Source organism: Dunckerocampus dactyliophorus, chromosome 4, assembly GCF_027744805.1.
Source record: "Dunckerocampus dactyliophorus isolate RoL2022-P2 chromosome 4, RoL_Ddac_1.1, whole genome shotgun sequence".
NCBI lineage: Eukaryota > Metazoa > Chordata > Actinopteri > Syngnathiformes > Syngnathidae > Dunckerocampus > Dunckerocampus dactyliophorus.
This window is the reverse complement of record NC_072822.1, coordinates 2,200,598-2,225,366: the sequence shown is the minus strand read 5'-3', so window position 1 is coordinate 2,225,366 and position 24,769 is coordinate 2,200,598. Positions and strand designations below refer to the sequence as shown.

Below are 24,769 nucleotides of genomic sequence, written 5' to 3'. Positions count from 1 at the left end.
ACTGTATAATACATACACACAGTCCACAAGTCAACTTGATAAACTCAAGGTTTATAAAATCATAAATGCATTCAAAAATATGTACAGGCAACAGCTCTCACTACCAACAAATATATAATACAACTGGAGGAAAAAATACACAGCAAAAGTTTCTCAGGCATTAAGTCATACAGCACAAAAATCAAAATAACTAATTTACGGCATTCAAACTAAGACCGCTTGAGCCTGTTGCGTGTTAAAAACCCCATGTTACTTTCACACAAACCTAAGTTGTATCTTTCGAGCACCTATTGGCCGCGCGTTGAGGTCCTCAATTGCTGCTACAGCCTCCTGCCGGGTCTCAAACACCACGGTTGCGGTACCTTTAGCTGCCCCGCTGCTGTCGTACTGCAGTGATACAGACCCAGGTATAATGCGATATCCGTGGCAAAAATCATAAATTTCTTCTGTTCTTATTTGGAATGGCAAGTTAAAAAGCTTTACACAGGTTGGACCACCAAAATGATCACGCTCATGTGTACTGTTGCCTCTGTCAAGTGGGCCACTTGAGTCTGCGTAACACTCATCATAAACTCTGTGGGTTTGTGGCCCTGCATTCATTGGCCTATCATCGGCCCGAGGGCTTCTGAAGTCACCAGCACCGGGGAACTGATCGAATCTTCGCTGTGGTCCTTGGAACGCTGGCAGCTCAGCACTCAACTCCCGCATCTGAGCCTGTGAAATGCATTTGAGGGCAACCTCGGCACCAAGATACCGCTGTCCATTGAGGGAGAGGGCCCTCATGGCTGCTGACTCCGAAGGGAAGAGAACCAAGGCCTTCCCGGTCCCTGCGCCTCTACTGTCACGCAGCAAGAGCACATTTTCTTCCGTGATGCTAAACCCATAAAAGAAGTCCATAACCTCAACTTTCCGCACATCGAAGGGAAGATTCTGCACATACAAGCACACCTTCTCCATGTTGGGATCCCTGGGCAAGGACGGAGGCCTCTCATTAAGCCTACTTGTGTTTCCAGAACGGCTGGAATTGATATTCTTCTCTTCCAGAATAGATATCATTTTTTCTCTTGAGATGGAGCGGGTATGAATCCACCGATTGAAAAACGATTTCTTCTCCTGGGCGGTCGCCTCACGGTACTCTCGCAGGGTCTTGAAGAGGACAAAGGCAGACCTACTTTTACGATCCTCTGCATTCATGAACAAGATCTGGTCATCCTCGAGGTTTGCATGGCGAAAGAGTCTTTTTATGTCTTCTGTTTCTACTGCGAAGGAGAGATTTTCCACCAGAACACAGAACTCCTCACTAGAGACCCTTTGCTGGCCTGTAGGAGAATGTGACCTCATAGTATGATGATGGAAAATCCTTTCACCACGTAACGGTGATCCATGTCTTTCAAACCGGCCATCTTCTGGAATGGCAGCCATGGGATGCCTTCCAGCTGTCCGCCGCCAATCCTCTTCTGATGACGGAGAAACCTCCACGTAGCGAGAACCAATGTATTCCCTATCCCTCTTCAGGGCTTCCAGTGCTTCCTCATTGCTGGAAAACTTTACAAGACCCATCCCGTTGTTTTTGCCGGCCTGATTTTTTAGCAGAGCCATGTCAATGATACGTAAACCGCTGAAAAACTCAGAAACCTCTCTTTCAGTCACAGTGAACGGCAGTCCTTTGAGAAAAACACACAAGGACTTGTCATTTGAGGTCCTCTGTTGACGGGTCGGGGGGGAGACCTCATGTCGAGTTGCTGCCCTCTGGCTTGTGTCAGACTCCATGGATCTTCGGGCATGCCTGCCGTTGTCTTCATGGTGGCTCTTCTGATTCGTCTCCACCTTTTTTGCACTTTTTTCAAGTAGACTCTGCATCTCTGTTTTGCTGCTGAGCAGCAAAGTGACACGCCCTCCCCTAATCTGACCCCCCGAGCGTGTCATGGCTCTCCTCGCATCTTCGTCCGAAGCAAAAATAATGAACGCTTCTTCCCGCTCCCCGCCAATTATGTGCACGCCGCCGTCTGGAATTTTGAGGCCGGTGAAGAATTTGCGAATTTCCTGAGAACCAGCAGTGATCCTCAGTCCCTGTAAACGGATGACGACTGCCATGCTGAAGCACAAACAACAGCACCTGCAGACAGAAGGGTATAGAATTGCATTATTCCCAAAAGAGCTTCTCCGCTCAGCAACTTCCTGCCACTCCAACATGTCACCACACAACCTGAGGAGCAATGCGACTCAAACGACAAGGTCTAACTATGTGCAGAACTCCAAAGCTCAACACAGTACACAACTGCTGTGGACAGTTTCACACCACAAGATTCATTCTCAAGTCCCTTTGCGTTTGAATGACTTCTCCCGAAGAAACTAATAGATTTAGTTCCAACATCAAAAATCCAAAACCGAATCACAAAAATCCGACGTTGCATGTCAACGCCCATTTGTGGTTCCAAGACTTTAAGATTGGCTGCTACTGACAGCTGCTTGCTATTAAAGCAGCAATACAACACTCCAGTAACAAAACATTTGTCACCCTTGTAAATGCCATCATTTACATTATGACCTTCAAAGTGGCTCAAGAACATTTTTGTAAATCATTCCACTGCTAACAAATGTGTAAATTGCACATTCAATTGTCAGAAAAACAACTTGGTGACACAAAGCCAACAAATCTCAAGTCCTTTGAATGTCGACAGTCAATAAAGTAACCAAAATCCAGTTGTAGCCTCATTGGTCCAATCCTTCAGTCAATCAAAACCGACGAACCATCCGGAATGTTGTCCATCCAAGACAAAACAAACATCCCACTGATGCATTGTGCATTTGGTCTACACAAGAAGCGGGCGGAAAAAGGGCCTAAAATAGCCACAAAAATGTAAAGCAGCCATTTTCTACAAATGCTGGACCTCAGAAAGGGTCAAAGGTGAGCTGGAGTCGATCCTAACTGACTGTGGGTGAGGGGCAGGGTACACCTAGGACTGGTCACCAGTCAATCACAGTCGGCATATCAACAATCACACCTATGTAGGGCCCTAGGATTTCCGTGTTCAGGGAATCGCGAAATTGGCCAATAAAAACGGATTATACTGTTAAACATAAACATTGACATAATGTGACTGAAATGCTGTCATTGTGAGGAGACGGAACATTTATGTGGGGAAGCGTTTCCCCGATGGATCGCTCAATCGTGGTGGAATCCCATCACACACATTCTAGCCGGCCCCCCTGGAATTAAACATCTCGAAACGGCGACCTTAAACACAGGTAAAAGTTGGCAAACAAATTTTGAAACACCTTTGAAATTAGTGTAAACGGAAGCTAGCTGGGTTTGCTTTATTTAGCAGAGCATGCTGGTGCAGCTGTGTGTGTGCACCTCAGGCTGTATGAGTTTATTTACAACATTGTAAAGGAAAAAATTAGTGTTTTACGATGCCCGCTTACCTTGTGCAAGTTCTGAGTGAAATAAGGACGTTTAGTATTGCTCCCAGCTCGTCTTAACCGTCAAGACATTCTCAAGACACGCAACACATTCCCGGCCTTCAAAATAGGAGCGCTGTTCGCCACATCCTGTCTAACTGTGTGTGAGAAAGGGTGATGGGTTTGTGTTGTTCTGAACATTCATTTCCCAGGATACGAATGTGAGAAAGGGTTTGTGTTGTTCTGAACATTCACTTCCCACTGTATCTTGTTATTGTTATCTGCTGACCTTGCCTACCAGGTGCTTGTTATGTACTGAGGAAGACAGGACACTCATATAACCAAACTAGGTTGCCTGGCACCTGTTTTGTTAAAAACAGTAACTCTGTGTGCGAATGCCTGAGTTTTGGGGCAGGCCACCCCGTTCTCACGCTCGCACGAACAAACTGGCATAAAGAGGGGTGAGCGAAAACACCTAGACAGAGTCTGCTGCGGGTTGTGATCGAACGCCCAGCCGATTGATGCGAACTCTTCCACGGGTGTTGGCTCTCCACCCTGTTGGCGTAGGTAAGAGGCTTTTTCGCTGCAATCATATATCTTGTGTGTTGATGCTTAAATAAATACGCCCTTGTTTAGGCTAAAATACCTTGATGTGTCTGTGTCATTCTGTGTGCCGACTGAACACGATCCTCTAAAAATATTCTAAAACACTGTGTTAACAAAATATGGGTATCATCATCTCACATTAATAACGCAACTGGAATTGCACTGGTGACTACATCTTCCTTAACCACAAGCAAGGGCATTACAGTTTGTTGAGGATTTTGTAGCAATGCGTCCAGAGGATGGCATCCCATTAGAACAGTTAGCCAACTACATCCGCTTCTGAAATACTGTGCAAAACTGACCAATGATGTATTGCATCCATAAATGTAAGGATTTTTGCATTTAATTAACATTTTATTTACTGCCACAAAAGTACACACTCCACACTGGTAAAATGTAGAAGGGCAAAATTTAAACGAAAAATAAAAAAAAAAAAAAAAACGGAATTTGGATTTAATAGGGCCCTACGATATGTACAATTGTGACTCATGCATGTTACATGCAAACCCCGGCACACAGATGCCAACCTGCAGACTCCAAACACTGTGACTTTCTCTTGGAGGTGAATAAAAAGGTACCTATCCACCTATCACAAAGATGTTCCAACAGAGATTCAAATCCGAATGAGGCTGACCTGCTAACCATTAGGCATTTTTGTAAATGCCACAACATCACTCCTTACACTCCCTTTAACACCCAGCAGCATTGTATCCTCAAGTGTTCAATACAAAAAATCAATCCTAGTTGTTTACAGGCACTTTATTGCAAAGCATATACCTTCCCATTTATCTCACAGACTAGTATACAATATAGAAAAATATAACACCCAACAGAGGCACCAAAAAAGGCTCAGCAGAATAACCATCACAACGCACCCATTACCAACACAATAGTACGTAAACTCTTATTTTAACAACGGTATCACACAACAACACAGACAACATTTCTGACCATTTGTGCTTCAAAACTTACAAATATTGAGACTATCTAGCCCAACAACCAAAAAACAACACTGGATTTGTCATCTGCTCTTCAACTGGAAGTATACATCCCCCCAAAAACACGTTTTGTTTTCCACCCGGTCTCACCCAGAACAACATGGGGGCGAAGTTGACGTCAGATCCACGAGCCATTAAAAACCGTCCTCTTTGTGTCCACATACCATCCATTTTCAGACGAGCACCCCAAAAAATAGTTGAGGTATATCCAATGCGTCGAAATTACTTTTCTTGACAAAGCCCGGCGGTTTACCCCACCCAAAAATGATGCGTCACGTTCATAATAAATGGTTTACGAAAAATATTAGCTAGGAAGTTACATAGCCCACCAGGCCATCTTGCGGTTACTCATGTACGCCCAACAACGACGACACAAAGGCTTAGAAATCGAGTCAATATGACAAGATAGCCGCATTAGCCGGTAATATAACTTACACAAGAGGACTCTCGTTAAAGTATGAAGGGAAAAATGCTAGAAAATGTTTAGCTGGTCCACGATTTGCCTCCGTCTTCACGCTAGCCCGCTGCCTGCTTTCTTCTTCGCTTTGAAATAAAACTGCCGACGGTTGTAAACAATTACACATGTACACGGCGCCACCTATTGCCCGTGAGGTGCAACATACATAAAACACAAACACTTATTGTATTTCTTTTTCCTGTAAATTATACTTATTTTTCCTCCATATTCTTGAACTTCATTATCATTTCAAAAAGGTATTACTAGCTGAATTAAAATTAAATACAAATGAATCATTTGCATGCATCGCTAGGTCTTGCTAACACGCAAATGCTTAAATGACACACATACACAATATGTGGTGTAACGTTCAACATTTCAGCTTTTTCAACTCGGGGCTTTTAAATGCAACCTGTATAGTCCCTCTATGGGACTTGACATGTAAAGCAATAGTTTGCAATATCCACAACATTACAACCCTAGAAGACAGTTGGCTGACTTTTAAAGAGGCAGAATGAACAATTTATATTTTAAACATTTGCAAAAGGATATAAATCCTATCTTGTCTATCTTCACAAAATGACACAATTACACATTTATGGTTACACTCATTTCAATGAATTTACATATTCTGATTCGTCAGCAATAGTACATGTTAAAATCCCTCTACCAACATTACCTTGAAGCACACTAAATCATGCAGTATACTTTAAAAAATTAAAATATTTTTATTTCTCTTCCAAAGCCCCAAACAACAAAAAACGTCAATAAAAACATGAAACTATTCTATATGTGGTACAGTAAGAACATCATAGAAGAGACATGCAAAAAGACAATACAAACATTCCGCATGTTTATACAGTGCTCTGAAGAAGTGTTTGGCCCCTTCGTGATTTCTTATTTTTTTGCATGTTTGTCACACTTAAATGCTTGAGATCATCCAACAAATGCAAATATTAGTCAATGACAACACAACTGAACACAAAATGCAGTTTTTAAATTAAACTTTTTATTATTAAGGGAGAAAAAAAAATCCAAAACTACATGGCCCTGAGTGAAAAAGTGATTGCCCCCTAAAGCTAATAACTGGTTGGCCCCCCTTCGCAGCAACAACTGCAATCAAGCGTTTGCCATAACTTGCAATGAGTCTCTTACAGCGCTGTGGAGGAATTTTGCAGAATTGTTGTCATTCAGCCACATTGGAGGTTTTTCCTTTTTAAGGTCATGCCACAGCATCTCAATAGGATTCAGGTCAGGACTTGGACTAGACCACTCCAAAGTCTTCATCCATTCAGAGGTGGACTTGCTGGTGTGTTTTGGATCATTGTCCTGCTGCAGAACCCAAGTTGCTTTCAGCTTGAGGTCACCAACAGATGGCCGGACATTCTCCTTCAGCACAATTCATGCTTCCATTTATCACAGCAAGTCTTCCAGGTCCTGAAGCAGCAAAACAGCCCCAGACCATCACACTACCACCACCATATTTTACTCTTGCTATGATGTTCTTTTTCTAAAATGTCAGATGTAATGGGACACACACCTTCCAAAAAGTTCAACTTTTGTCTCGTCAGACCACAGAGTATTTTCCCAAAGGTTTTGGGGATCGTCAAGACGTTTTCTGGCAAAATTGAGACGAGCCTTAATGTTGTTTTTGTTCAGCAGTGGTTTTGGTCTTGGAACTCTGCCATGCAGGCCGTTTTTGCCCAGTGTCTTTCTTATGGTGGAGTCATGAACACTGACCTTAACTGAGGCAAGTGAGGCCTGCAGTTCTTTGGATGTTGTTGTGGGGTCTTTTGTGACCTCTTGGATGAGTCGTTGCTGCGCTCTTGAGGTCATTTTGGTTGGCCGGCCACTCCTGGGAAGTTTCATTTAAAAACTGCATTTTGTGTTGTCATTGACTAATATTGTTGTTTGATGATCTGAAACATTTAAGTGTGACAAACATGCAAAAAAAACAAAAAAAAAGAAATCAGGAAGGGGGCAAACACTTTTTCACGCCACTGCATGTGCTCTGAGGAGTTGGAGGGCAACATGAATTGTGTTTCCAATTTCCCCTAAAAAGTCAGAAGCTGAAAGACAATAAAAGACAGCTGGAATCCAAACATCACCTGGAGAATGTTCTGCACAAGTCCCTGCAAACAACAAAGCTGAGCCACATTCCCCCTCAAAGCCTCCTCTCACGAGACATCACGTCCAATATTTTGGCAACCTTTGAAGACGTATTGGAAATAGAGTTGGGGAACTATCAGCTGATCCCTGATTTGATTTCCCTCTCCTAAATGTCCTAGGTGAGGGAAAAGGCTGACCTGCCTGCTCCTCAGAGGTGTTTTGCATTATACACTAATGTATGTGGGACAGCCTCCTCCAACACTAATTTGTCTCGCCTATGCCACACTGATGTTAGGCTTCACAATATTATGTGTTATGAATAAAAACAATAAAGCAGCAACAACACTGAATTTCCACTCGGGGAAAATTGCAAAGTGATGAAAAGCACATCCCCTAAGGACAAGTGTGGGGAGAGTTAATGCACGCACTTAAGGCTATTGTCTGCACTATATACACTCATTCATGATGTTCACCTGGAACACACACCGTCTCACACATGTGAGTGCACCCCTCACATTTCAGCTATACCGCGTCAAGGGACGATATTATAGAAAGTAAACTTGGATATGCTTTAGAGTAGTCAGTGTACAGCTTGTGTAGCAGCATAGATTTATTATTCGCACGGACATTATTGTCTAAATAGCTAGCAACACAAAAAAGTAGCAGAGGTCTTGCCGCCAGTCAAGCAGTGTCGTGGTCCAGGACTGCACGAGTGCTGTCGGCACTGGAAGAAGCTGCGCACAACAGAGAGGTGTGGCTGCACTCACTATTGCAAGATGCTGCATGTCGGACTAAATGAAACTTGGAGTAGTCATTGTGCAGCTTGTACAGCAGGAGAGATTTACTACCTACTGAAAACGAGTCAACACACAGCCGTTATTGTCTGGCAACACAAGTTAGTACAATTACAGTGAACATGTCCGACTCGTGGCCAAAGAGTCAATACTTCTCTCAATGCCGGCAGCACTCGTGCAGACACCACAATGTGTGTGTAAATTTATACTGCTACACAAGCAGGACACTGACTACTCTAAAATATATCCATGTTTACCTGTCCCTTTACTATATGTACCGTAGTAAAAAAAAAGCCAACTGAAATGCGAGGGGCATACAGTACTCACGTTATCACACTCTTGTATCTGACTAAAAATACTTCTTACTGTGTGTACACCAGCTGCTTGTACTTGACTGATAATTTGACCATCAAGAGGTCGCATTCATTTATTTATCTATCTCATCTGCTGACAAGGAAAGAGACACTTTGTCTCCCACAACAATGTTGTTTCTCTGGTATAGTGCTGCTGGGTGCCCACACGCGCACACACACACACACACAAACACGCACACACACACACACGCACACACACACGCACACACACACACACACGCACACACACACACACACAAACACACACACACACACACACAAACACACGCACACACACACACACACACACAAACACACGCACACACACACACACACGCACACACACACACACACAAACACACACACACACACACACAAACACACCCCCACACACACACGCACACACACACACACACACACACACAAACACACGCACACACACACAAACACACGCACACACACAGTGCCAAAGCGTCCTCTTCTTAGTTGTCCAGTAACAGGACGTAGCTGAACATGGATTAATGAGTGAAGACATTCCTCTTGTGCTGGTTACTTGTCGACACGCAGCGCATGAATGTGATTTTTGGGTCAATATGTGAATTTTATTGTCATTTTTAACCGATGGATCCTGTTTATTGCACAAGGAATTGTGAAGAGAGCAAATTAAAATGGAGTCATGTCTGTTTTTTTGTTTTGTTTTAGGAAGCAAAAACTGCTGTAAAGGGGTGGGGACCCGGGTCGTAGGGGTTTCGAGCAACGTTAGCATTGCCAGCATAAGCTACGTGAGCTATGGTGCTAACATTGCACTCACATTTTAACAGCAATATCATGCTAGGTTAGCCTGCTCACGAAGCAAAAACAAAATGATCAAGCTTACAGCTCCCACGTCTGTAGCTGACTGATGGAATGTTGTCATAGCGCCAGGCTTTATTTTAAGATGTGTAGAGAAGCCTGTTTTTTTTTGTACGAATTGTACGAATTTGGCGTATACAATATGTGTGCACACAAATTCAAAATGGCCACCAACCTGTCTATAGCGCCCACCTGTCTCTAGCGGCCACCTGTCTCTAGCGGCCACTTTTGCCGTTTCCCTTCAGTGGCCGCTATAGACAGGTTTGACTGTACACTAATACACTACAAGGTTGCAGAACACAGTGCGCGTTCATACACTGTTAAAAAAAATCAATGCAAAATTGCACTTTTGCGAATCCACAAAAGGTGAACTGCGATGTAGCGAAGGGACACCGTAGACGAATGAAAATACACAAGACATCATATGAAAAATTTGCACTTTTAAGGACCTCACCACGGGCTCTTCTAACAGAGCGTGCGCGCTCAGTGTCAGATTTATTCATCGCTAAAATGCGGGTTTTGTAACATTGCTAGGAAGTGTTTCCCATAACGTGCAGTAATGAGCGGTCTCAATTTTTATTTTTTCAACTGTTTTTATATCTTTAGAACGCACAAAAAGGAGAAAGGCATGTCTCACAGATGGAATGTGGATGTTGGCCAAAATTCCAAAGAAAGGAGGCAATGTATGCAACGTGGCCGTTCTTGGAACGATAGAAATTGTTTCAGTGATGCATGCAGGCTGTCACGCCACAATTACACCAGCAGATGTCGCTGCACATCGAAAATGAACAACTGTGTGCGGTTTAATGCCACTGCCAGAGAATACTTGACTTCCTTATTAATAATAAATCCTGATAAAGACCAGTTGATGAACTTTACAGACAGGCACATCCCGCATCATATGCGTTATTGTGCTTACTTTAGGGCCTGCTGGTTTATTTGATGATGGTGGTGGTGGTGATGATGATGGAGGACCACCAGCAGCAGCAACGGCGGCGGCAGCGGTGCGCGCCTCCTCGTCCTGCCCCAGGAGGAGTGGCTTTGACAGGCGGCCAGCTGAGTGTCACTTACAAACTTGAGTGGACCTCTGGAGGAGGAACACTTCTTCACCTTCTCAGAGTCGAGAGAGCGAAAGAGAAGAGAAGAAGAAGAAGAAGAAGGAGGAGGAGGAGAAGAAGAAGAAGAAGGAGGCAAAGATCAACGCTGCAGCTGTAAGTCATTGACGCACATTGAAGTGGGGGATGCCAAGTAGGACATACGAGAATTCATCTCATTTCTACAACACTACGTGACTTATAGTGCACTTTTTCCACGTGTAGATTTTGATGTTACAAGGGGATGTTCTAGTGTCTGTTTTGGTTAATTGGACCAAGTAGTACATTATTATGGATTAATTTTTAACAGATTACGGCAAAATCTTGTTATTTTTGTGATTACCTTATTAGGCACAGTACATAATATTTAGGGCAAAGATGATAATACTTGGTTTTGATTGTACTGTATTTGTTTTATGTTTAATACTATTATTTTCTTAATTTTTTAATTTGTTTATTTTAAATTAGAAAAGTTATCACTACTTTATTTTTTGTACATTTTTTTAAATTATTTGGATTTTCCTTTTAAATTTTCAAATAATTTTTGTATTTTTTTAAATAGTAAAAAAAAAAAAAAAGAAGAATACCAGTGGACAATTTTTGTGTGTTTTGAGTTTTGCATGATACTGACAGCTGCATGTTATTCTGCATATTTACACGCCTCTCGTGTTGATAAATAAGGCAAACAAGTACTAGAAACACAGACAGCAGCCCCAATAATAAACTCTTAGCGCTGCTCTATAAATACAGCCACGACTGAGCATAGCTTGCATGTGCAGGTGTACCTAATGAAGTGTCCGGTGTGTGTATAACATTCTTCATGGACGTTTTATCATCATCTACCGTCCGTGCAGCATCATTCGTCCCGGAAGAGGATGTTTTAACGCTGCTTGTGTGTCTTTGTCAGGTCTCGGGACATTGAGTGAAAGGACGTTTATCACACGCCGGCCGCCGACATGAGCAGCAGCAAGAAGTAAGTGACCCCGAACAGGCTTTGCAGAGGAACATTGTGGTGTTGGCAGTGAAATGCAGGACATGTTGAGTGTGAGCGTGTGCGCTGAGGAGGTGCTGCTTATTTGAAGGGCTTTGGAGGTCACTCCAAGTGTTGAAGTTTAACGCGAATACAAGCGCGGCCGTGTAATTGCTTTGCCCGTGCACACGCGTGCTTGGAACACAAACAAACACAGGCGGCACACGTTTGAGGCCGACTGGGCGCTTTGGACGGCGACACCATCGCCTTTGGCGTTTGAGGCAGGAGTTTTCAGGTGCACATGTGATATTTCAGGGAAAAAATGTACATGACATAACATGACATACAATAAATTCAGGAAAATATCAGTTCCCGACTAAAAAAGGGAGAAAACCAGATGTTTTTGTGAAAAGATACATTTCAAGCATAACTTTCACTTTGGAATAAATATATTTTGCTTTTGTGACAGCTCAAATGTCTAAACAGCTGTACAACAACATAAACAACACAAAAGAGGATTTGTTTTACATCAAAATAACAATTTACAATTTATTTACAGATACAATACCATGAACTATTTACAATTTTCACATTTGGAACTATGTGTGTGAATGTGTGTGCACGCGTGCACACATGTGTGTGAGCGCGTGTGCATGAGTTAAAACTTCCCTACAATTGCGCAGCCTTCTGCATGCTACACTCCCCCGCACCCTCTCACTTCCTCCTTCCTGTCACGTGTGATTTTTCCGTCACCTGATCTCTGCCGACGTCTTATCAAATGCACTTCTGCCACCTTGTGGCCGTTTTTATGGCTTAAAGTTGCTCTGAAGTGAAATGCGTTAGTGTAGAGTTGCGTCATCACTTCTTTTTGCCTCTCGCGCATAAAAACTATGTATAAAACTATGTATAAAATTAGGTATATAGAGTTAACTGTGATACAAGTGTAAAATGTAACCGCTGTTAAAGTTGAAACGCAGAAAAAAACACAATAAAACGCTTTGTCTTAACTTGGCTTGAATAACGACTGTTAAAGGTGTGATGCAAAAGTAATTGATTGGCGCAGAACGCTGACATTTTTTGCGACAAGGCATAATTTTCCTTTAAATTGTGGTCTGATTCTGAAATGGTACAACTCACGTGGACATTTGACTTCAGAGACTGGTTTGCATAAGAGGGGACCCTTTAAGTAAGCAACTGTTTTACAGTCTTAACGGTCATACAAGTGTAAAGCGTAGTTAAGCACTGTTTAAAAGGCTACGACGCCGGGGGCCCGGGGCTTGTTCCTGTCGCTTGAAAAGTGCATAAAAGTTTGCCAGGGACGACCCTAGGGCTGAAGCGATCTGTGATTTCATCATGGAAATGACGGCGCTGGACGAACAGCCCTTTACCAACGTTGAAGATGCCGACTTTTATCGGCTAGTAAACCCCTTTGAGCCATGCCGCTACTTTTTAAAGTACGCCGCTACTTATCGGTTATCTGCATTGGTATCGGCCTTGAGACGAAAAACAATATCGTGCAACCCTATTATTATCGAAGCGTTCTCCGCAAAACCCCCCAAAAAACGATAAATTTAGCATTTCGGATGTTACAGTCCGCTTGTCCAGTGTGTAATAGTTTGCATCCGCTTTAATGTGTATATCGCCGCCCGCAGGACTGGAGTGGAACAGCATAGTCATGGCACCTCATGATTCTTTAAGTCAGGCTTTGTTTCACTTTGGAGATATTGCAGACAACTGTTACGTGACGGACGCTGGCTAACGGGTAGTTGGCTTTATTTTAAGATGCGTAGCGAAGCCTGCGGCAACTCTTTGGCTGAACTTCGCAGACACAGTCGCGTGCAGGGTGCGAGCTGTGCATGCCAGCGACACATTTATGCTACAGACAGTGTATAACATAAGACAGCACAGATGCCTCCAGGCTGCTTTATGTTTCCATGGGGGGGTGCACACTTGTGTGTTGCATCAGAGGACAACACAATGTAGGGAGGTCACAATGTGTAGGCCCTGAGAGGACGTACTGTGTATTACCTGATAGATTATCTGCAAGAAAACAGATAGCAGCTACTACAAGAGAGCAAAGTATCACCTTCAGTCCAGCTTGGGTTGGCGTAGCTTTGGAGAGACACACGGCAGCAGAGCGCAGCTGCGTTTGAAAACGTCCGTATTATTCTCTGCGAGCATATTTCATAACATCTGAGTTATTTCCGGTGCAGCCGCTCCGCTGGGAACACATGTGTTTGTGATTTAAAGCGCTAGACGCAGGCGGAATCGAGGAGATCCAAAAAGTAAATGGAATTTTTTACGTGAAGCCAAGTGTTTCATGTAAACCAGGGGGTGTCCAGAGGTTCTTCCAGCGAGGGCCACATAATGAAAAATGAAAGGATTTAACTTTGATGCTTTGTTTTGTAGAGCAACACAGCATCACAGCTATGCTAAGAGGTTGTACAGTATGTACAGTATATATACTATATTTGAAAAAGCCTATTATTAATATGAATGTTGCTCTTTTTTCACATTTCTGCTGTTGTTTTTTTAATCTTCCAAATATTTCAACTTTCTTCTGAAATCTTTGGAATATTTCTTCACAATATTATGGCTTTATTCCCGTATTATTTTGACTTTTTACCCTACCGAACAGTCCAAAATTACACCTTTATTGAGTTTTGTTTATTTCTCATAATATTATGACTTAAACATTTTGTTTTCTCTAATATTTCAACTGGATGCGACTAAAATACTTTTCCTGAAAATAAGTTTATTCTCATAAAATTGCAAAAAAAAAATTAAAAACAATTTTTCCAAGTATTTCAACTTTCTTTTAAAATTTTTGTTATATTTTTTCACAATATTTTGACTTTCTTTGTATAATATTATAACTTTTTACCCTACCGAATATTCAAAAATTACAGCTTTATTTAGTTAGTTTATAATATTATGACTATAAAAAAACAATTTTTTCTTTAATATTTCAGCTCTATGCTACTAAAATGACGTTATTTTTCCTTAAAATAAGTTCATTCTCATAAAACTTCACCTTTTTTTCTTGTCATTTTTTAAAATTTTGACTTTATTCTTGTAAAATTACAGCTCTTTTTTTTCCACTTTTTTTTTTTTTCAATTTTCCAACTATTTCAACGTTTTTCTTCAATCTTTTTTTGTGTGTAATATTATGATTTTAATCCCATAATATTTGGACTTTAATCCCACTTTATTATAACTTTTTACCCTACTGACTATTCCAAAAGTTACAACTTTATTTACCGGTAGTTTAGTTTATGTCTCATAATATTATGACTTAAAAAAAGGATTTAATATTTCGACTCTATGCTGCTAAAATGAGCAAATTTTTCCTCAAAATAAGTTTATTCTTGTAAAATTGCGACTTTTTTTTGTTAATATTTTGACTTGGTTGTCGTAAAAGTACAGCTGTTGTTTTTTTTTTTTTTTTTTTTTTTTTACATGTTCCAACTAGTTAACTTAAATCTTTGTAAATATTTTTTTTCATGATATTATGACTTTATTCCCATAATATTCTAACTTTTTCCCCACCTAACATTCCAAAAATGACAACTTTATTTATTTATTTATTTAATATTTCAACTCTATGCTAGTAAAACAACAAAATAAGTCTATTCTTGTAAAATTGTGACTTTTCTCTTTTCTCTAATATTTACGCTTTATTCTTGTAAAATTACAGCTGTTTTTTCCGTTGATTATTCTTCACTTTCTTGACGTCGTGCGCGTCTGAATCATGCCAAGTAATCGAGTATATGGACTGTATGGAATCAAGTAAAGAGATTGATGGGACTCATGAAAAAAGAGGTCATCAATCTTATCCTTTTAGTAGCATATCAAAACCAAAACTAGAGCGCTTGCCAGCTTTGCTTTTTTTTTTTTACTGTTACAGAAAAAAATGAGGTCACCTCTCATCAGCTGGACACGTGCGTTGTCCTTTAAGTCAAGTTAAGTTAAGACAAAGTCCTCAAATGCCCTCTGAGAGCGGAGAGGAGTGAGCGGGTTGTCCTGCTGTACCCCAAATCGATCAATAGATGGCAATGAAGGTAACAAGACGCCCACCCAGACACCCAAGACGCCCACCATCAGCAGATAGTTGGACATGGGACATTGTTGAAGATGATATATGGGACATCTACCATGAGGAGTGTCAAAAGTCATGAGTCAAAAGTTTGGAGACACAGACACATGCTCCACGAGCCCGCTACCAGTTCATCATTTTGTGTCACCTGTGCCGACATGTCGTTAAACATTCGCTAGCAACATGAATCCTGCCGAGGATCTACTCCATACTTCATTACGTATTAGTTAACCCTTCGCCGGGTTTTGTTGTAGGCGGCGTTCCTGCTACGAGCACCCGTGTTGTTGTTTAAGCAAAGCCGGCGTAATCCTGTAAGGACGGATGAGTAGACAGACATGTGATGGAGCGCTTGTTTCTGAGGGGGGTGGAGGAGCAGGAGGAGGAAGGTGGGCATTTCCTGAGCATATGGAGAGGTTTTGTAACGTGTGTGTGTGGGTGTTGCCAATTAGTGGGTTCTTGTCTCTTTTTACACGCCTCTTCATGACGATCTTTACCGAGCTTGTTTACATTACGCGCAAGCTTCCACTCCATCCCATCACAGCCAATTAGCAGAGACTTCCTGTCCTCTCCCTCACCTCCCCTCCGCCAGATTAAGTCCACTACGCAACCTAACCAACTGGCTGTGCACTTTGCCCTCCTCAAGGACGACACAGATTCACGTCGGCGGCACGGCACCTTTTTTCGGGGGGCGGGGGGCGGCCCCCTTCACGTGTGCCTCTTAGCTCGGGGCGCGCCAAACATGAGCGTCACCAGCAGCACCAGACTGAGCCCCAGTCCCAATTTGCTGCAGGTGAACGAGCCAAGGCGCTATGGCTCCACGCTGTCACTGGAGGAGAGGTGTGAGCAGTCTTTCTTCCTCTTTTACTACTACAGGATGGAGGATGAGGCCGTGCTGGACCGGGGGGCGTCCTTAGTCAAGCACATGTGCGATCAAGAGGAGGTCGAAGGTAAGTTGACCGCACGCTGGGCTCACTTTTCTTTCTGTCTGTAAGGCATCAACCACGCTTGTTGTCAAGGGACTCTCTGATGGGAATGATTCCTAAACGTAAGTTAGGATGTATCCAAATTTCATCGCCCATCATTAGTTTTAAATTGTTTCTACAATATTTGTGATGTTTTTTTCTGTAAAATGTGTGTATTATTTTCCAAATCTTATTAAAAATAATTATTTAATTTTTTTGTGCATTTATTTATTTATTTGTAATTTTTCATATTTTTGTATTTAATTTTTTAAGTTGTTTGTGATTTTTTTCACATTTTTTGGGTATTGTTTTGTATTTTTCTCACTGATTTGATTGGATTTTTAAATATATACATGTCATTTTTTGGGGGGTTTTTTGTAAATAATTTGTGCTTTTTTTTTTACATTGTTTTGTGTATTATTTTTATTTTTAGTATTATTTTTAATTTGTTTTTACATTTGTATTTAATATGTTTACTATATATATTTTTTACAGATAATATAATAATAATAATAATAAAATAATTAAAAATACATGTATTTAACTTAACTTCATTATTATCTATTCATTAAATGTATTAAAATGTATGTGAATTTCTCAGAAGAGCTACAATGGTCGGTTGTAAAAGAGTTTTGTAATTTTATATTTGGTTTTTTTACAGTCTTTTACCATTAGTTCTATTTTTTTAGATTCTTATTTAATGTTTTTACAAAATATACGCATTTTCTTTACAAATAATACAATAGTAAATAATTAAATAATACATATATTTAAAAAATTGCATTATTATTTATTGTTTATTAATTACAATTTTTTTTACATTCTTTGTACCTTTTTCACATTATTTTTATTTTTTAATATTCTTATCTAATATTTTTATACATATAATTTAAATATAATAACAATAATAAAATACATATGTTACATTATTATCGATGAATTCAGTTTATTAAAATGAATGTAAACGTTATTTCCCGGAAGAGTTCCAGTGGTCGGTAGGAGTCCAACAGGTGAACAGGCGCCACATTCTACACTTTTCCGCACCGTTTAGCGGTGTGGCGCGAAGGAAGACTCGCCGAACATGTGATCCCATCTTTGTTTACGTCGCTATTAGTCCCCCCCGCCCCCTCACTTCCTGAAAAGACGAGATAACAACAACATAAACACCCAGTCAACGCGTGTAAAACATCACCTCAAGCAGCGTGTACACGATATCTCCTGAAGTATTTGAAGTAGTTACTCATGATGTTACAAAAAACTACAATAGAAGATTTTGGAAACAATTTGGGAGCACTAAATAGGGACACAACCCCGCCCCCTTCCCCCCAAATCAACACTCTCCGGTGCCTAAACTAAGCTAAGCTAAAGCTAAGCTGTATGACCGACAGATGGAACTTGAAAAAAGAGCCCTTGCCATAGAAATAGACCATGTAGAGCTTCTCAGAGGCCAAACTTGTGAAGAAACATTTGATACGCACGTTTGATACGTTTATCTGCACCAAAATGGAATGATTTTTTTCCCCCGACTGCTGCTACTTCTAATGAAAGAACAAACTTACTGACTTACTGTATTTGTATTCTTCTCTTTAACGTAATAATAATAATAGCAGTAATAATAATAATAATATTAATAATAATAAATATTATAGCACATTTTTATTGCACTTTTTTTAGGTTTTCAACAATACATAAACATAATTTTTTTTGTTAACAATTTATTTTTATTTGTATTATTTCATGATAAAAATAAATTGATATAAATTCAATTCAATTAAATTCAGTCAGTTGAATTTCATTGTATTGTATTATTTTATATTTATTTATAAAATAAATGTCTTGTATTTAGTATTTCATTTAAGTTTTCTTTCATCGGATTTTATATAATTTTTTTTCCAAATGAATTATTTTCACTTTGCTTTGACTGATTCTTAAATTCTTTTTTTAAATTCCTTTTTTTTTCCATTGTATTTTTAGCGTATCATAACAGTAACGGTGTCGGAAAAGGAGTAGGAAGAAGCAAAGTTTGTTTAACCTACCCCTTCTCGTTGACTGTGTCATGGTTAGCTGCGAAGTGAAAATAAAGTAATATGCTGAATGACGCCAAGAGGCCATACTTGCACCCCTTCAGAGCATGTTTGAAAGCAGTTTGCCATTAACATGCGCTCCATGCTCGGTGGCACCCTGCCCATCATCCCCGCTGGTCCGGGGCAGGTCCCACTGCTGGTTACCGCGGGCAACCAGCGCTCGGCGTTGCCTCCGCTCAGAAATCTTAGCGAGCTAAACAAACCTCCCGCTTGCCAACGCCATCGTTTCACTTCATTCAGCTCCAAAATGAGTTCTCCATCCCGGCTGGAGAAAAGAAGAGGAAGTAGTCGCACAAAGCTGCTGGGGCGGTCTGCAAATCTTCCTTTCCAGCGCCCTGACTCGACTCTTTTTTTGTGCTTCTCGCCTCCGTAGCCTCACCACGTTTGCAAATGGCTTCACGCTAGCTTTTACTGCTCATCTATCAGCACGAATAGCGACGTCCTCTTTCTGTTTGGCTGCCAGTGCCTTGACATCGTTACCTCTGTCAACACAAACAACTTAAAAAAAACAAACCATTCAAATGTTACAATTTCCACTAAACTGCGCGGGATTTCATACAGTATAGCTACAGAAGCAAAAACAGAGGCAGGACCTTAACATGCCTCGGTAGGTGTTGCTGTTTTGGTTAGCAACAAAGCCCTTGTCAGCAGTAGCAGTCACCTGTAAACTTTATTACACTAACTACCTGTTTTTCTCCTGAGGGGAAAAAAGAGAGGTGTTAATTTCTCGCTAAAAAGTTCAAATCTATGACGTGAAAAGACACGCGCAGGTGCAGGCAGGTGTCTGTCAATCACGAGGCATTTTCTACGCATGGCTTTTAAATATCAAGAGTTGTGCAATTTGTGCTGCCCGGGCGTTTCAGTTTCAGTGGTGCTGACATTTGCTGTGTCTTTTAATGTCGTAATCTCTTCTGAACTTTAGAAAATTGCTGATATTAAAGGCCGCCTCCCCCACCAAAAAAGGACAAAACACACACAAAAGAAAGACTTTTCTTTACGGTTTGGATAAATCAAATGCATTTTTGGAGATACATGCTTTTCAATGGATGTTATGCTTGTAAAGAATCCAGTGGCATGTATATTTGATTATGATGAAAATTAAAATGATAAATAATAATAATATATATAATATATAAATAATAATCATGAATATCATTGCCAATGATCATTTTGTGAAAATGACCAGTTATTACTCTTGTTCAGATTTTTTCTTACAGTGGGGTCTAAAAATTAAATTAAATTAAATTAAATTAAATTAAATTAAATTAAATTAAATTAAATTAAATTAAATTAAATAATTGAATAACATGTTTCCATTTTATTTAATTATTTAATCAACATCTCCTTTTCATGTGATGGAAATGTTAATTTAATTTAATTTAATTTAATTTAATTTAATTTAATTTAATTTAATTTAATTTAATTTAATTTAAGGCCAAACATTTGTAAATTATTTGTGATTTTTTTCCAAATCTTTTTAAATAGTATTTTTATTTTTATGTAAGATTTTTGTTCCATATTTTTGTAATTTTATCATTTAGCATTTTGGATAGAATTTTTTAAGTTTGTAATTTTCGTCTAGTTTTTTTGGTAATGTTTTTTCTATTTTTCTCATTGAATTATTGGATTTTCAAAATATTTTTTGTAAAATATTAGTAAATTTGTGTTGATTTTGTTGGAATTGTTTTGTAATATTTACATTTATTTATTTATTATTTTTTACTATATACCTTATTTATTTATTTATCTTTAACAAATAATATAATAAGAAATAAATAATGAAAAAAACACATAGTTATAGTGGTAGGATTTATTTGACTGACATTATTCTCATTTAATGTGATCTATGTGCTCTTTTCAACTTTTCTAAAATGAAAGGAAATGTATCAGTGATGAAGTAAGCGAGACAAGAAGGGCTGATGTTGTGAGCGGGGAGTACAGTCCATACCGATCGTGTGTGCGGTTTTGACAACAGTTTTTGGCGCTGCGATGACTCAGCAGATGATGTTCCGCGCCACAATACGCATCGGGCGGGAATGCATGCGGGGCTTCCATTGATCTGGTGCTGTGTTGTTGTCGCATAAACAACAGCGAGGTGCCATCCTTGTTGAACCCAAAGCCTCACGGTCAGCAGCTCAAGTGCGGGTCATGCTGGTTCTGTCTCCGGTGTCTACCCGACGTCTACCCACCCACGTGTTAGATCTTCTGAAACATTTGAAAGAACGGCGGAAAAGCTTGTTGCATTTAGATGAACCCCTCTGAAACGCAACGCATTGTGCTGGGCGGGAATAATGAATGTTGTTGTGCCTCAAGAGGAGGCATTGTTTGTTTTTTAGGGGGTTGGACACTTCCTGGTTGGGTCATAGTCAGCGCGTGGCTCCAAAAGGCCGCATTTGAAAGCGATCTCATCCTGTATAGAGCCTTTTGTCTCGCACTTTCATTGTTTTCTCCAAATTTTAGCTCACAGCGCGTCTCTCAGTAGAGAAAATACATTTACATAGCCTTGTTAGTTGTCATTTTAGATGCTTCTTGTCATTGTTTTTCATCACAAAAACAACCGATGAAACATATGAAATGTGGAGGCACACTGCATGTTTGTGACAAAAACATACCTCGTATCGCTTGTACGTTTTTAAAGCTTCTAATGCCAAAGGCGGAAAACTGACTTTTACCTTCTTCATTTTGTTTGTGTGTCTTGGTGCGTTGGCATTAAAGCCCACCCACTTCACTAGTCTGCTATCCGTAAACACTTTTGGTCGTTGTTGGATGACAAAACAAGGTGGACACAAGCTCGCCAATTTCGATAACCGCTACATACTAATCGACACATAATACTAGAAATTCATGATGTTAGGCAACCATAACTTATTTCACCGGGTATCATACGGTTGTTTATGACAGACAAGTTGATTTCAATGACTTTGTCAGATCAAATGACATCGAATCAATGAGTAGAAATTGTCATAACTTTATCAAAATTCAACAAAGAGATACCATTTTTGGCTAGTGCTGAGATCTCAGGTCCTGTTACAAACACACAAAATTTCAACACGATACAAATAAAACTGTGGCCTGTGTTCTGCGCACAAAATTTATCGGAATTCATACTTACTATATGTTTATGCATTATGGCAGTTTAAAACAAGACTACATTTCACGTCTGCCATTTTTTTATGTTCCAATGAGGCATTGTCACTAAAAAAACCTCAGCAGTACAAAATGTGTACCACCAAACAGCGGCAAGTATAAATAGATTCAACCTGTCTCTAGCGTATTTTGTAAATATTACATACATCTTGGCGCATTGGTATTAAAACCCACTTCAATCGTGTGCTATCCGTAAACACTTTTGGTCTTTGTTGAATGACAAAACAAGGTGAGCGCGCGCTAGCCGATTCCGATAACCTATACATAATAATACACACATAAAACTAGACATTCATGATGGTAGACAACCATAACTTGTTGTTTATGATAGTCTATGTGCATATGTAGCAAGCAAGGTGTCATAACTTTATCAAAATTCAACAAAGAGGTACCATTTTTGGCCCGTGTTGAGATCTCAAGTCCTGTTACAAACACACAACATTTCAACGCGATACAATTAAAACTGTGGCCTCTGTTCTGTGCACAAAATTTATCGTTATTCATACTTATTGTATATTCATGCCTTTTGGCAGTTTAAAACAATGCTATAATAAAAGTCAAAATAGTTTTTGTGCTCCAATAAGTAGGAGTCCCAGCAGCACAAAATGTATACCGCTAAATAAGGGCAAGTATAAATAGATTCAAGCAGTCTGTACCATATTTAGTAAACATTACGTGTTGGCGCGTTGGCATTAAAGTCCACTTCACTGGTGTGCTATCAGCAAACACTTTTGTTCTTTGTGCCATTAATGACCCTGAACGTGATGTATATAAAACTGCGTGTCAGACTGCATCGGGTGCCAACGCGCCTCGTCGCCATCGAGCCCAGCTTCGCTATTACGTGCTACTTTGTCGTCTGTCCAAATATTTGCTCTGACAGCCTACTGCGACCTCTGTAAGCCCACGCTTTGCTCCCTCGGATCATTTGCGAGCCACGTGAGATTGTGAACTCATCTCAAGGGTGATGCTTTAGTCTGCTTTTTTTTTTTTGCAGATCTCTTAAATGTCAGCCCCTCTTTCAAGTGCTGCAATTTTCTTGACATTTTGCTAAAACATGGCCGATGTCTGCTTTTTCTTTTTTCAGGCCATCACACCGTTTACATCGGCGTGAGGGTGCCCAAGAGCTATCGGCGTCGGAGGCGTCACCGCCGGCGGCCCGCCAGTGGCCAGAGGGACAGGAAGGCGGAGAGCACGTCTGACAAGTCGGACAACGAGGAGGTCGGCAACAGCATCCTCAAGCCCCTCGGTAAGTCGCAATGTCAAAGCCCGTCAAGGCTCGTGTCCGTTTCTCCGCTGGACCCTGCTTGCATTTATGGCAAACCCCTCCCACCGGCCCTAAGAAGTTGCTGAGTCAACTTTATGGACAGAAATAGTGCCACACGTCCCGCTGACTGACGAGTGGACAGAACAGAGTGACTTCCCACTCGCAGTAATGGCCGCTCAGATGCAGTTGTACTGTACGAGATGCTGATGTGGCGTCTCCCCCGGGGCGGCTGATTTCCACGTTTTTTTTGCCCTTGGCCCTCCGTCTTTGTGTGCGTGTTTAGTCCGCCGTCGCTTTGTCGGCCGCAGCGTCCTCCATTAGGTCCTCAGGCACAGTTTTAGGATGCTTGAACAAAGGAAGGAAAGGTCAATTCCAATTTTTTTGCTTCCATGCGGCCCCCATTCGGATATGGGTCCTGGTAGTGTGAAGAAAAAAATCAAACGCATGAAGTCAGGCCTCTTTCATTGAAATACGACAATCAATGATGCTCAGTATACACACTCGGGGTGTCCGAACCTTTTCCCGCGAGGGCCACACAGTGAAAAATGAAAGCATGCAACTCAGCTTCGTGATATGGATGGAAAAGCATATTCTTTGTATGAACTTCGGCCTTTGCTCTTTTTTTGCCATTTTTGCTGTTGTTTTCTTTGGTGTAAATTTTCCAAATATTTTAACTTTCTTCCTAAATAATCTTCATAAATGTTCTTCTCGTAATAGTTTGACTCTATTGCCATAATATTAGAACTTTTCCCACTAAAATTACATGATTTTCCCTCATAATATTTTCCCTTTGGTCGATGAAACTACATCTGTTGTTTCATCGTATTCGCACTTTGCAAAGTGCAATTGTGTACTTTTTTTTCAACAGTGTATGGACATTGTGTTCGTGTGAGCATTCGTGTGAGCATTCGTGTGAGCATTGTGTTCTGCGTCCTTGTGGTGTCTTAGAGTGATCTATCGGTGCTCTGTTGCATGGGTCTGTTATTGTATTTACTACGGCTACCAGTAGAGGGTGTTGTATACTCATGTGAGAGTTGAAGACGTGTCCAGACGTGTCCACGTCATCTCACCCGCCCATTGTGTCGTGCGTTGTCAATCAATCTCCTTTGTGCGGGACGGCCTGTTTCCTGTTGTATGATCACTAACTGCGAGTGATCATACATGCTGAATGAAGGCAGAAGTTACGCGGCTGTGGAGCGCCAGGACTACTGTAAATGAATCTTCGCTTCATGGAGGAGACACGGCACGGAGGAGATTGATTGACAAGCGTCTACAGTCCCCTAGCCAATCAGGACGCAGACCACAATGTGCAATCATATGCTAAAAAAAAGCAGCGAAATAGCGTTTGGTGAACCACGAAAGGTGAAAGGTGAACCGCGAAGTAGTGAGGGGCGACTGTCATCATTAATCTGGCAGAGCGCTCCTGTCATACAGATTGTTTTGGACTAAAATCGGATCACGTGAAAATCGGATGGAGACACACTTCCAAACAGATCAAGGCACAAAAGATGCTACTTGATCGGAACGGGTCGTTGATTATTTTTGCCTGTCTCGTCTGAAATACTTGATTTTCCTCGCAAA

General features: G+C 40.7%; 2 protein-coding genes across 7 annotated transcripts in view; one reads left to right on the top strand and one right to left on the bottom strand.

Moving 5' to 3' along the window:
- Window positions 1-255: 255 nt before the first annotated feature.
- On the bottom strand, window positions 256-5,560 carry rbm12bb (RNA binding motif protein 12Bb). Of its 2 annotated transcripts, none has more exons than XM_054773106.1 (2): window positions 3,427-5,560; window positions 256-2,116 (listed from the first exon to the last, which is right to left on the bottom strand). In XM_054773106.1, exon 2 carries the CDS (start codon window positions 2,092-2,094, stop codon window positions 256-258), a length of 1,839 nt encoding a protein of 612 aa, XP_054629081.1. In that variant the 5' UTR covers window positions 2,095-2,116; window positions 3,427-5,560. The 2 variants fall into 2 exon arrangements, with proteins under 2 accessions (XP_054629081.1, XP_054629080.1); XM_054773105.1 differs by having other exon boundaries at window positions 5,442-5,560.
- Window positions 5,561-10,615: 5,055 nt separating this feature from the next.
- The window catches only part of slc4a4a (solute carrier family 4 member 4a), a 55,475-nt gene continuing 41,321 nt past the window's right edge, over window positions 10,616-24,769 (top strand). For all 5 annotated transcript variants that reach the window (XM_054772670.1, XM_054772671.1, XM_054772669.1 and 2 more), the window contains exons 1-4: window positions 10,616-10,782; window positions 11,573-11,638; window positions 16,605-16,678; window positions 23,009-23,170. In XM_054772670.1, the coding sequence (XP_054628645.1) occupies window positions 11,622-11,638; window positions 16,605-16,678; window positions 23,009-23,170 (253 nt within the window). In that variant the 5' untranslated portion in view covers window positions 10,616-10,782; window positions 11,573-11,621. The remainder of the gene's footprint in view (window positions 10,783-11,572; window positions 11,639-16,604; window positions 16,679-23,008; window positions 23,171-24,769) is intronic.

What these genes read in the sequence shown, in the direction of transcription:
- rbm12bb (XM_054773106.1), bottom strand. Translation starts at nt 2,094, where the DNA reads ATGGCAGTCGTCATCCGTTTACAGGGACTGAGGATCACTGCTGGTTCT.